The sequence below is a fragment of the Emydura macquarii genome, unplaced genomic scaffold, assembly GCF_026122565.2.
Source record: "Emydura macquarii macquarii isolate MOO-44397 ecotype Brisbane River unplaced genomic scaffold, CSIRO-AGI_Emac_v2 contig_1253, whole genome shotgun sequence".
NCBI classification, from domain to species: Eukaryota; Metazoa; Chordata; order Testudines; family Chelidae; genus Emydura; species Emydura macquarii.
Genome location: NW_027131390.1, coordinates 176,155 through 189,354, shown reverse-complemented (window position 1 = coordinate 189,354; position 13,200 = coordinate 176,155). Strand labels below are relative to the sequence as shown.

At 42.0% G+C, this 13,200-nt stretch overlaps 1 protein-coding gene across 5 annotated transcripts in view; it reads left to right on the top strand.

The window, feature by feature from the left end:
- The window catches only part of TAF1 (TATA-box binding protein associated factor 1), an 86,735-nt gene that overhangs the window by 36,909 nt on the left and 36,626 nt on the right, over positions 1-13,200 (top strand). For all 5 annotated transcript variants that reach the window (XM_067547929.1, XM_067547927.1, XM_067547928.1 and 2 more), the window contains 7 exons: positions 70-270; positions 5,574-5,715; positions 9,990-10,120; positions 10,783-10,863; positions 12,002-12,151; positions 12,324-12,443; positions 12,605-12,780. In XM_067547929.1, coding sequence (XP_067404030.1) covers positions 70-270; positions 5,574-5,715; positions 9,990-10,120; positions 10,783-10,863; positions 12,002-12,151; positions 12,324-12,443; positions 12,605-12,780 — 1,001 coding nt within the window. The remainder of the gene's footprint in view (positions 1-69; positions 271-5,573; positions 5,716-9,989; positions 10,121-10,782; positions 10,864-12,001; positions 12,152-12,323; positions 12,444-12,604; positions 12,781-13,200) is intronic.

The following is a 13,200-nucleotide window of genomic DNA, read 5'->3' as shown; positions in this document are numbered from 1 at the left end:
TTGTTGGTGTTGCAACATCTCTAATGATCAGCATCTATCTTTCAAATTTTGGTTTGTTTCTCTTGTCAGGCATTTGAAAACAACCTCTTCCGGGCCCCCATTTATCTGCATAAGATGCCAGAAACAGATTTCCTAATTATCCGGACACGACAAGGCTGTTACATTCGGGAGCTGGTTGATATCTTTGTAGTTGGACAGGAGTGCCCCCTCTTCGAAGTTCCTGGTCCCAATTCCAAACGGGCCAATACCCACATCAGAGACTTTTTACAGGTATGTGATAGACACATTGTGGGGATGATTCCACTAAGAGAAACTGGAGAGAGCACATGATAGCTACAGGCCTGTAAGGTCTGTCCTGAACTGAGGTGCCTATGGTCCCTGCTATGGCCTCTTCTTCATTTCAGAGGTAAGAATAATATGGTATAAAATACTTTGGTTAAGTAATTTTAATTAACCAGTTACCTATCCTATATCGAGTTTCTAATGGTTCTTTGTATCTTAGATAAAGTGCAGACTGCAGACTTACTGAAAACTTAAGTTTTTTAATAGCTAAAATAGAATCTAAAAGCAAATAAGAAGCTACAGAAAGCAAAATAAATATTGGAAGTGTTCACATAATTTACGAGAATGAATTTACATAGGAATAAATTTAACAGAGTTACTAAAAAGTAATAAATCAAACCAATGAATCCAAGTCTTATTATGTAGGTGAACTAACTCTAGTTCTGTGCTAGTTTCGGCAAGTGATTTTGGTACCAAGACAGAACTGTGGATCCTTAAATACATGCCCTTGTTGATTTGACAAATAGGCTTATTAACAGTTAAATTACGGGACTGTCGGTAATAGTTCAACCCAACATCTGTAAAGTTAAATGTTATAAATTTAAACAATCACTTAATTGCTAAAAATGTCAATTTAATTAAAAATTCTTACCCAGGAGATACTCATAGCCAAGTTTTCCCACTTACACACACAAAATTATCACACATTAAGCCCAAATAAAACTTGCAGGTAAAAATTTAAAACTAATTCTAGCTTCTATGGAATTTTAACCAGTAGTCATCACTTACAAATCTATTCAAATTTTCTTCCTCTTTTTGTCTAAGAAGCTGTCAAATTCTCTTGGTCACAGAAGCCTGCCTTTTCTAGTTTAATCTCTATGAAACATTCAGTTTTTTTCTCAACTATCTTTTTTGGAGGGTGCGTAGTTTCTTTTTAACGCTAACTCTACCTGGTACTATTTGTAATGAGTTGTTCCAACCTCAAAACTCTCAATTATTTATTCACTTACCATTATTTCTAGGCAACTAAGTTGAACTTGTTAGTGAAACACAAGTAAGTGTTATAAGTTTGTCATTTCCAAGACATCAGCTAAGGTAAATAATGTTGGAAAAGCATTGAGCTTAATGTGTAATCCAGTTGTTTGGGTAAAAAAACAACACATATTCAAATATTTTTGTCACTTTCCAGTTGGAATTGATATGAAGGTATGTTTTCCAGCTCAGCTTCACAGTTTCAATGACTGGTTTCTTGAGAGAGATAGGAAGTTTATTTGGGTAGTTTTAATCCAAAAGACCATTTAATAGTTGTTTTCTTGTTCTTTCTTGATTTGAAAATCTCCCTAAAGAGATGTAAAAGAAACAAAGTTAATAGAATGCTCGATTTACAGCATGACTTCACTTGTTACCAGACCGGAGGTGCTCTTTGGTGGCTAGTTTGTGTTCCCTTTCTGTCTCTCTTGTCAGGATGTGTCATCTTCAGGAAGCAAAATGCAAACATAACACACCCATTTTGATCCATTTTGATTGGTAGTGTGGCCTGGATGTCATTTGGCAAACAGAAAGTGGCTATGCTATGCTTTTGACAATGACTTGAAATAGTCTAACCATAGCACAAGTTACCCCTTTTCATCCAGTGAGAAAACCCACGATTGCCTTTTGCAGGTTTTGTTTTGCAGTTGTTCCCCTTTGCTTGTGACTCTCTAATTCTTCATTTGCAAACGTCTCATAGGGTCATATAAATGTGGGGTTTGAAGGGACTGTAGAGGTCATCTAATCCATCTTTGACAGGTGTTTTTCTAACCTGTTCTTAAACACCTCGAATGACATGGGGATTCCACAACCAATCTAGCTAACTTGTTCCAGTACTTAACTATCCTTATAGTTAGAAAGTTTTTCCTAATTCAAACCTACATCCCCTTTCTACAACCTAAGACAATTATTTCATGTCCTATCTTCAGTGGATATGAAGAACAATTGATCACTGTTCTCTTTATAACAACACTTTACATATTTGAATTCTATCATCATGTTCTTCCCAGCCTTCTCTTCTCTAGACTGAACATGCCCATTTCTTACAATCTTTCCCTATAGGCCATGTTTTCTAAACCTCTTATTATTTTTGTTCTCCTCGGGACTCTCTCCAGTTTGCATTTTTCTTGAAGTCTGGTGCCCAAACCTGGACACAGTGCTCCATCTGAGGCCTTAACAGTGCTGAGTAGAGCAGAACAGTTACTTCCAGTTTTGCAAGCAATACTCCTCTTCGTTCCCAGAATGACATCTGCCTCTTCCTCAATTGTTGGCGTACCACATTGTTGACTCATTCAGTTTGTGATCCACTATAACCCCCATGTTCTTTTCTGCAGTACTGCTGCCTACCCAGTTATTTCCCATTTTGTATTTGTACATTTTATTTTTCCTTCCGAAGTACAGCACTTGTCTTGATTGAATTTTATCTTATTGATTTCAGACTAATTCTCCAATTTACCAAGACTGATGATATCTTACGGTATCCCAGTGTAAGATATGTTAGGCCATACCATTTTGCAAATATTTTGCCACCAGTTCTGCATTTAGGGTGATAGTTGTTTAAGACACCCGTTAATTCAGGCAGTAACCGAGAACCCACTAATTCAGGTGGCTTTCCAGGTGGCTTTCATTGTATCTTTTGGCCAGTTTTGCATGACACCATGCTTTTTCCAGTTGCACTTTTTCCTTCAGTACTCTTGTCTGTCTGCAGAAATGTCCATTTTGAAGTTCATAATAAAATTAGGATAGTCCTCACAATACAGTCTCTTCATATTCTTGGATGCTGTACTTTTTTAGTAACTCACTGCAGAAATATAAAGTTTTTGTCTTATTTGCTTGATTCAACAGCAATAAGATGTAATAATAATGAAGTGAGACAAAATAGCTCTGTTTTTTTTCCGTAGTTGGTTATTCCAGTCACTTCAGTGATAAAGTTGGTAGGACCACTTCATATCTTAATCTGTCTCTGTGAAACCATGAATCCCATCAGTTAGGCCTCTTTGTCACTTGTACCTTATAAAATTTTGGTTGGGTTCACTTTAGGTTTTTATTTCACATTAGCCTCTCAGTGTATAAATTGAAAATATCATTTTTAGTATAAAACAAATACCTCTTACACTTTTATGAATTACATTTCTATTTGAAATAGATAGCATGATTTGAAATACTTTTAATACTTGTGAGTTTGCTTTGGCAACTAAAATTTTCTTAAATTGCAGGAGTATGTTTGTATAATATTTTAGATAGTTATATAGAAAATTAAAAGCTAACACCTTTTTTGGTCTCTTTTCCAGCTGATAAAATCATACACTAAATGTAGTATCAAACACAATCTACTATATATCCATATTTATTATGAACTACTCAGTATACTAATATAAAAGAAAAGATAAAAAAGTCACTTTATCACAACATAACAGTTTGTGGTTAAATTATCTGGTTTGCTGCCGTTGTCCAATCTAAAATTCCACTCTGAAGCACAGAAACCGTTTCTGCTGTTCGACATGACAGGAGTTCAGAGGGCTAGTATATAAGGGATTTCAGTCTGCAATCAGGGATGTATACTGTTACTTGAACACAAACATGTTAAAAGACAGTTACAGTTGCAAAGTCAAGTATGCAAAAGTTCAGAAATGTCAGACTTAAGGCTGCCCATGCAGACTTGATTTGGTCACCTTGTGCATATGCATTATGATAGTCTTTAATAACACGATCACATACGATTTCTTTTTTCCACACAAATCCTGTCTTATTCAGTGAACAGGATGGACAGTGCTCATTGAATGAACAGGTATTCAGTAGTTTGTTTTAGCTTCATCATTCAATGTGTGGCCCAGGCCTTATTTACTGCACACTATTCAAGCTCTGCACTGAAGACAGAATTATTCATTTCCTCCTGGACCGTTATATGGTACTTATCATTATACTATTTAAATGTTTCATAAATATTAATTAATTTATTTTCACAACACCTCTGGGAGGTGATAGGGTATTATTACTACTATTTACAGATGGGGAACTGGGGCATCAAGAAGAAAATAAAAAGTTTCCACCAATTTTGAGTGCTTAGTTTGAGATGATTAGGACTTGATTCTTCAACTTAACATTATATATCCCTTTATATGTGCAAAGCACAGGTTCGGCTACTTCCGTGCCAGTTGTGAAGGCAGAACACTTCTGTAAATCAGGCGCCTAGAAAATGAGAAACACACAATTAGTGACTGCTGATGAAAAGTTTTGGTTCTGGTGGCTAGCCTGAATCTACTCTCTTTTGTGCCCCCTTGTGGGTCCTCTCTGCATTTCAGACAGGTTGCTTACTTCTCCATACTACTTGAGACTTGGTCTACACCGCTGGTGAAATTCGGTGGCAGTCAACAGGAGATATGCAAGCTACGTGGAGTAGCTTGTGTATCTCCTATCGACTTCCTAAGTTCTACTGCGGCATCCCCAATACACTGCGCCAACGGGAAATGCCCACCTGTTGATGCAGAGTTACTCTTTTTGCGGGGGTGGATTAATGGTGTTGATTTCCGGATCAATTGAGCAAGTCTCCACTGCTGCTTAATCGATACCACAAAATTGATCCTGTGGCGCCGACAGAGCCACTGTCAGTAGGGTAAGAATTGAGAATAGAAGAATCTCCCAACTCTCAGTTTCTGTGACCAGTGTTACAGTAGGTGGGAAGAGCAATTGCAGGGAAGGTCCTGCTCAGTACCTGCTACCCTGTACTGGAGCATGCTTTTTAAATGTGAACTAAATCTCTAGAATTTAGCTGCCAAATTAGAAAGTCTGCACTGAACATGTGTGAACTGAGATTTTTTCACAGGTTTAACTTTTTTCCAAATTTGTGGTGTTTATTCACAGGACCAGCAAAAGGCATATTCCTCACCCCAGTGTTACCTCCTCCTGTCAAATTTCAAGTCCCTGTTCCAAACGGAGATTCTCATGGAAGTCATAAGAATTTTTTTTTAACTTGGGCAAAACACATTTTTCACTAATCTTGTTCTTGGAAATGGCTGAGCCATTTTGGTTGAAATTTTCCAAAAAAATTCAGCCTTAGGCAAGCAAACACCTGGCATGGAAAATTTATGCCCAAATGGTTAGTTTGATAAAATTACAAGCAATGGAAAATGGGCTATTCTGATGGGAAATGTTGGTCATCCTTAAATATAGGCAGCACTATGAGCCCTGTCTATAATAAATTCCATATTCAGTGTGTACTCAGCACACAAAACATACAGCAGTTTTCTTGGCTTGCTTTCTAGGTCTTCATTTATCGCTTGTTCTGGAAGAGCAGAGACCGTCCCCGGAGAATTCGCATGGAGGATATCAAGAAGGCATTTCCTTCCCACTCTGAGAGCAGCATTCGAAAGCGGCTGAAGCTATGTGCTGACTTTAAACGCACAGGTAATCCATAGCCTTCCATGTAGCTCACTAATCACTCATCAAGGTCACCTTTTTAGTCTGCCATCCTGTTACCACCTTTAAGAAACAGCTAAAAGCCAATCTCTTCCCAAAAGGGAAGGCCACATCCACCTCCATTTATGTGCTCTAGGTTGTTTGAATGTGAACAAGTGATGTCCAGCCTCTTCAGCCTGAGACCTCACCATATTATTTCAAAAAGGTCAAGGGGCCACAATAGTGCGTCAGCTATTTCTCCAGGCTCAGCAAAGCCAGTTCAGCTCTGACTTTGTGACTGTACCTTCCATAGCTTTGCAGGAAAAGGCCATGGAGCCACTACACTTCTTCTGCCCCTGCAGTGCAGCAAGTGGCCTACAGAGGAGCTGCTGAGCAGCTGGGAAAGGACAGCAGCTGGTCTGATGCAAACCATCGGGACTTTTTGCTTCTCCTGGAGCTGCAGGGGAAGCAGCGGGACCGTGCAGTGAAGAGTCTTATTTGAATGCACTCGTTTAAAAATCCTAAAGGCATGGCTCAGCAAACAATTTTTCAATTAAAAAATAAGAAGAAAAATTGTAACAGTTAACTCAGTTGAACTCGGGGGCCGAAAGTGGCCACAGGTTGAACATTGCTGTTGTAAGCCCTTTGGGGCAGGGATTTATCAGGTTGGCACTGAACTTAATATACTAACTTGCACACAATCCCCTCATTTCCACACTGGCACTAGGAGAAATTCTTACTGAGTGTGAAGGTGCATATTATGTCTTACAGACAAAGACACACTGAATCCTTGCTTCTGCCCTAAGAGTTTGACAGTCTGGTTCATGCACAGAACGACAGAAACAGAGGCAAGAAGGAAGCAGTGTAGAGCTCTACATTGGAAAATGACAAGAAAAGGATTTATAGGGATGCTGGGAAATGAGACGAGGACATAGTTGGGGTATTGGGGGGATCACCGTATTTATACACATTTGAAAGGGAATTGTTCAAGGGCAGGGGAAGAGGTGGTACAGTGGTCTCTTAGCTGGGCGGCTTTGACCATGATAAACGGAGTTGAAGCAAAAAATATGTCTCTAATCCTAATTTGTTTTTAATAGCAGGGGATTTGTTTAATTTGTTCTCGTTACTGATGTTGCACTAAAATCCGTGAGATTTGCAATGTAGCTGAGATGATGATGCTGTCTGGCATTTGCAGTAAATCACTCAATATGGGTGGTTCTTTGAGTGATAATCTCTTGTGTGTTTCACTAAGGGTTTATGCATGTTCACCATGCATCTGAAGCCGGAGATTTTGAAAGTAGTAGTGTCCGTTGGCCCACACATGCGCCTTTGTCTTGCCTCATGGTTTCATCTGAGCTGATAAAGGGCAGGGCAGACTGACCACATCTCCAGTTGCTTCTCACAGCCATGTGGTGTGGGTTGGAACTATTAATGTTCTTTTGCATGTGACACACTTTAAATATTCAATTGTATATAGATAGTTTTTATAGTTTATATATTAGTTTTTAGTAGTTTGTTTGTTTTAGGAATAAAATTGGGGGTCTTTTTCTTGGGAGTTTGGTTGGGAGTCATGGCTGCCTGAATGAATATCCAGCTCACAGATGGTTCCTGAGATTCACAGTACGCCCTCAGCCTTTTCAATGCAGGGTCCTGCCATTCGGACTCACCATTACTCCCAGAGTCTTCACCAATGTTTTCTCCATCATGGTGGCCAACCTCAGGTGTTATAGGGTCCTTGTATTCCCCTATCTCGATGACTGGCTCCTAGCAGTGCGATCCAGAGATGATGAAGCCTGGATCTCAACCTCCATGTTGCTCAGATTCCTTTCCTCACTCAGAGTCAGCATCAACGTTGAAAAATCAACTTTGGGTCCCCATGGTCCCTAGACTTCATAAGGGCCTCTGTCATTTCAGTTACAGCACTAGCTTACCTACCAAGGGACAGATTCCAGACTCTGCAAGAACTTTTAGCCATAGCAATCAACAGTCCCTATGTCCCAGCCAGGGCTTGCCTATCTCTCCTGGGCCATCTGGTGTTGTACACATACACTACTGCCTTCACTCATCTTGACCTTTGCTGCCTCCAGATTTGGCTCCAGATTTACTCATCCACATGCTATGCCAGGAACCTTATACTGGCAGTTCCTCCCAAGATACTCTTCTCCCTCCAGAGGTGGATGGACCCATGACAGGTCTGCGTGGTTCCCATCCTCCCCAGACAGGAGGAGGATCACTGATGTCTCTGTTGTAGGGTGGGGAGCACACATGGGATGCCACATGACACAGAGAATATGAACCCCTCGAGTATCCATGATGCACATCAACATTCTGGAACTCTGGGCTGCATGGAAGGCATGCCGAGCATTTCTCCCGTCATATTCTTATCATGTCGGACAACACCACCATGGTGTGTTACATCAACCAATGGGGGCACAAAGTCAGCCATTCTGTGTGCGTAGGCAGTCAGTGTATGCAATTGGTGTGTTGCCCACAAGATCCTGTTTGCAGCCTATCTTCTGGGACTCAGAACGTGTTGCAGACTCCTTCAGCAGAAGATTCGTCACAGATCACGAGTGGAAACTTCACGACACTGTAGTCAGTGACATCTTCTGCCAATTGGGGACTCTGACCAGGGACCTCTTCGCCTCCCCTGCCAACAACAAATGCATCATATATTGCTCCAGATGGGTATTGGTCCCCACTCTTGGGGCAATACTCTCATACTCCGCTGGTTAGACTAGGTAAACTACGCCTTCCCTACTCTGCTGCTCCTGCCACGAGTACTCCACAAAATCAGGTGGGAGAGAGCAACGGGTCCTGATCACCCCATTCTGGCCCCAACAGTTCTGCTTCCCCAACCTTCTCTGCATGTCATCCCACCCCCTACTTCTTACCCCCATTGTTTCCGAGCTACTAACGCAACACAATGGCAAGATCAGACATCCTGATCCACAGACATTTCACCTCCAGAGTGTGGTATTTGGATGGGCATCTTCTCTAGAATGAGTGTTCATCAGAAGTGCAAAAATCCTCTCAAGCAGCAGGAAAGAGTCCACTGGATGCCTCAAGTGGAAGCACTTCACATCTTGGGTCCAACGGAAATGACTTTCCCAAGAAGAGGTGGAGATTCCCCTTCTTTTAGATTACCTCCTGTCCTTGAAAGCATCTGGTCTCACCCTCAACTCTCTCAAGGTCCACCTAGTTCTATTGATGCTAATGAAACACCCTTTTGAACTGCTCGCTTCATGTTCTATAACTCTGCTTTCCATGAAAGTTGTCTGTTTTGTGGCTCACTTTGGTGAGATGGATAGGTGAACTTGAGGCCATGATGGTGGACCCTCCTTTCACCACTTTTCATAAAGATAGTCTTCTGAACCTACATCCCAAGTTTCTGCCAAAGGTCTCATCCCAATTTCACCTCAACCAACCCATCCACTTACCTGCTTTCTTCCCAAAGCCGCAGAAGAGGAATGACGGCTTCACTTCCTTGACGTCCAGACGGCCGTGGCTTTCTACCTAGGCCAGTCAGGAAATCCCCATGATTGTTTATTATAATAGCTGAGAGAGTTAAGGGACAGGTGATCTCGACACAGAAAATCTCCATCTGGATTTCGGGGTACATTACACTGTGCTATCAGTTTTCAGGACTGCTTTCATGCCCTACAGTGAGGTCCCATCCTACAAGAGCCTAGGCATCAACAATAGCCACCCTTCACAATGTGCCACTTTGGGACATATGCGGAGTGGCCATGTGGAGTTCAGTGCATGCCTTTGCTATGCCTTACGCTTTGATGCAAGACACTCTGACGGATGTCTAATTTGGCATGGCTGTCATTTGCTCAACCATTCCATCCTCATGCTCGTACCCTTCTCCAACTTAGGTATTGCTTGTTAATCACTATCAGTGGAATACAATAGGGACCATCACTCGAAGAAGAAGAGGAGATTACTTACTTGTAACTGGAGGTTCTTTGAGATGTATGGTCCCTGTCTGTGTTCCACTGCCTGCCCTCCTTCCCCTCTGCTGCGGATCTCTTGTATTCACGGTGGAGAAGGAACTAGAGATGTGGTCAGTCCGCCTCACCCTTTATCACCTCAGACGAAATCATGAGGTGAGCCAAGGTCACGTGTGTGGACCAATGGACACTACTATTTTCAAAATCTCTGACTCCGGACACATGGTGTGCATGCGTAAACCCTCAGTGGAATACAGCTGGAAACCACGCATCTCGAAGAATCTCCAGTTACATGTAAGTAACCTCCTCATCTCTGCATTTTTTCAGGGATGGACTCAAATTGGTGGGTATTAAAGTCAGATTTCAGATTACCAACAGAAGAGGAAATAAGAGCAATGGTATCTCCAGAGCAGTGCTGTGCCTATTATAGCATGATTGCAGCTGAACAGCGGCTAAAGGTAAATGTCACTTACAGGCTAACTAAAATATGCCGATAAATTACAAATAACTCCATGTGGAGGATAAAGCAAGGATCAACCTTCCACAGTGGGAGGCTAACTTTGCCGTAGTTTTGGTAGATTAGCATCTTGGCTCTGGGGCAAACACCTAAATCCTCTTCTGTACCTCAGGAAGGGAATTGGATACATGACAAAAGGGAGCCATTAGATTCCCATCCTATTGTATGGGTTTACTCACCTGCCCCCTTTTTAGATGAGGAAGTTTCTAGTGGAAATAGGACATCCCAGAGGCTGAGAAGAGGTATGGAGAATGAGTTAGTGAGTGGAAGGCCTGGCCAGTGGGCTAGCTTGCACATGGGACTATACCTGTAGAGGTGTAATTGGTCAGCATGTGGTGGCGCAGGACTTGCTTTGAAAGCAATTTATTTTTTGAAGTCAGGATTTCAGAGTTTGTCCAAAAAGGCTGATACATGTTCAACTTTGTTAAATTCCTGGTGAGTGAATCTTTCTCCAAAGTGTGTTCTGTAAACACACAATCAGGTCTGTGCAGGTACACTTGGTGGGTTCTCTGATGGAGACTGTCAGGCTCATAGTACTCTGTGTTTCCTCTCCTCCTTTTTAAAATTTGGTAGTTTTATTTTTTTCCTGCTGTTTTTCTACAGGATGCGGGTTATGGGGAAAAATCTTTCTTTGCCCCAGAGGAAGAGAATGAAGAGGACTTCCAGATGAAGATTGATGATGAGGTACTGTCAAGGCAGAGCAGGGAAATGATTAGACATGTGATGGTCTGTACATTTGTCTGATAATAAATACATAAATTAAATGAAAAAAATCTTTTTAAAACAGAGAACACATTTTCTTTTGGCTGTGGATTGTACAATCGTGATTTTCCCCCCTTCCTTTTTTTCTGAGGAATCCACCCCTTGCTGCAAAAATGGACTCAATACAAGGGCTTGCCTATACAAACACTTAATCTGTGGCAAGCTAGGGTGTAAGTCTATCCTCCACTAGCCTGGTATGTGCTAAGGGTCCTGGGGCTGAAGGTAAAATCAATGCTAAAACTACAGCTAATATAAAAGCAAAGGATGGCCTGAATACATTGTAACCATGCTCTGAACTCCACTGACTAGTTGTAATAGCTAGGACTGAGACCCAAATCCACCCAGATCCTACCAAAATTGTGCTCCCTCTACAGGGATGCTGCTGGTAGGTAGGCCTACGGTCAGACTTTCAGGCACAGTGGGAAGAGCCTTCTCAGCATCTCCTCATTGACCAATCCATGGTGGGGATTTGAGTTGGGAGTTGGAAAGACAAGAAGAAAAGCACCATTAAAAGAGATGGTGGAAAACTTGGAGCATGGTGAAATGGAGACTAGACCACTCTGGACTTGGTCATTGCTTCTTTTAATTGTTGTTCAGTGTTCAGTTACCAAGATTATGGAAGCCTTAGAAATATCCAAGATAAAGAGGGCAACTGAGTAGTGAATGTTCTGTGGTGATCCTTGTCCCATTCTCAGTGGAGATAAACTGTTCAATTTGACAGAATATCAGTTTAGAGGGGAGAAGAGAGAACTAAGGTGACAACACGGGTCAGGAGGGCGCAGCACATCAGGGACCGCAGACATCTGTATTTATTGCATTGTATTTTTAAAGCAGTTTGAACCTAGATGTTTCCTCTGAATGAGGACAGATTGGATGTGTGTTTATGGTTCACTCAGTTTGTCCATAAAAATTGTGGCCTGTCAGTAAAATAAACTTGAGAACATTAGTAAAAACTGTTTAATTTGCTTGAAATTTTGTTGGGGCCAAAAACAATGGATGGAAATTTCTTCCTGGTGAGAGGGACTGAAGTGTGATGGCATATTCGTCCCCTTTATGGCAGGTGCGCACAGCTCCTTGGAACACCACACGAGCCTTCATTGCTGCTATGAAGGGGAAGTGTCTTCTGGAAGTGACTGGTGTGGCAGATCCTACAGGTTGTGGTGAAGGATTCTCGTATGTGAAGATCCCAAACAAACCAACCCAGCAGAAGGTAGATATGTTCCCAAGGCTGTGGTGGGGTAAGAGGGATAAGTCAGAAGACGTGGAATAAAGATGGGTCAGAGATGAGAGAGGTGTGAGAGGATGTCAGACAAAGGGAATAAGAATACAGAAAAGGCTGGCATGTGTGGTGACATTCAGAGGCTATGTTTTTTTCTGTAAAGGATGATAAGGAACCGCAGCCAGTGAAGAAGACTGTGACAGGGACGGATGCTGATCTCCGGCGTCTGTCTCTCAAAAATGCCAAACAGCTTCTACGTAAATTCGGTGTTCCTGAAGAAGAGGTGAGTTTGAACCAGGAACTGCACAATATGGAGCCCTGTCCATGATCCAGAGTGATATATGGAGAGGGCTCACTTTTAATTCTAGCCTTTCTGACTACAGATCCTCCTCCCCGACCTATCTGTCTCCTGAAGCCCTTTCTGGTGTGTGTCTTGTTTCTCAGATTAAGAAGCTTTCCCGTTGGGAAGTGATTGATGTGGTGCGCACAATGTCCACAGAGCAGGCTCGTTCAGGGGAGGGGCCTATGAGTAAATTTGCACGTGGGTCTCGGTTCTCAGTGGCAGAACATCAAGAGAGATATAAAGAGGAGTGTCAGCGCATCTTTGACTTGCAAAATAAGTAAGTTTACAGCCCCCTGTCCATCCCTCAGTCAGGAGCCTAGAGTCTTTTGCTTTTGCTTATGGGCATTAAGGACTTTGAATGCCTGAGAGCCGCCAGAGCATAATGGGCATGCGTGTTGATCTGTCCAGCTGAGCCACGTTAATAAAGCACTGAGGAAGAGAGCTGTGTGGGAATGTCTATAGAAAATACTGGGATGGCTTTGGTGTTCTCTTGGTCACAGACCTTTTGGGAATGCTCAAGAATGGAAGTCTGGTACCATAATCTGGCAAGTGGGTGTGTGGATGATATGATACTCCACAGAGCTTTTGTTTCTAGGGCAACAGTTTGCTAGCTTCTTATCCCATCTCTGTTGGGTAGCAACTACTAGCTCCACACCTTTCTTTGTTACTACAGCTCATAAAATTTACATCTTCATTC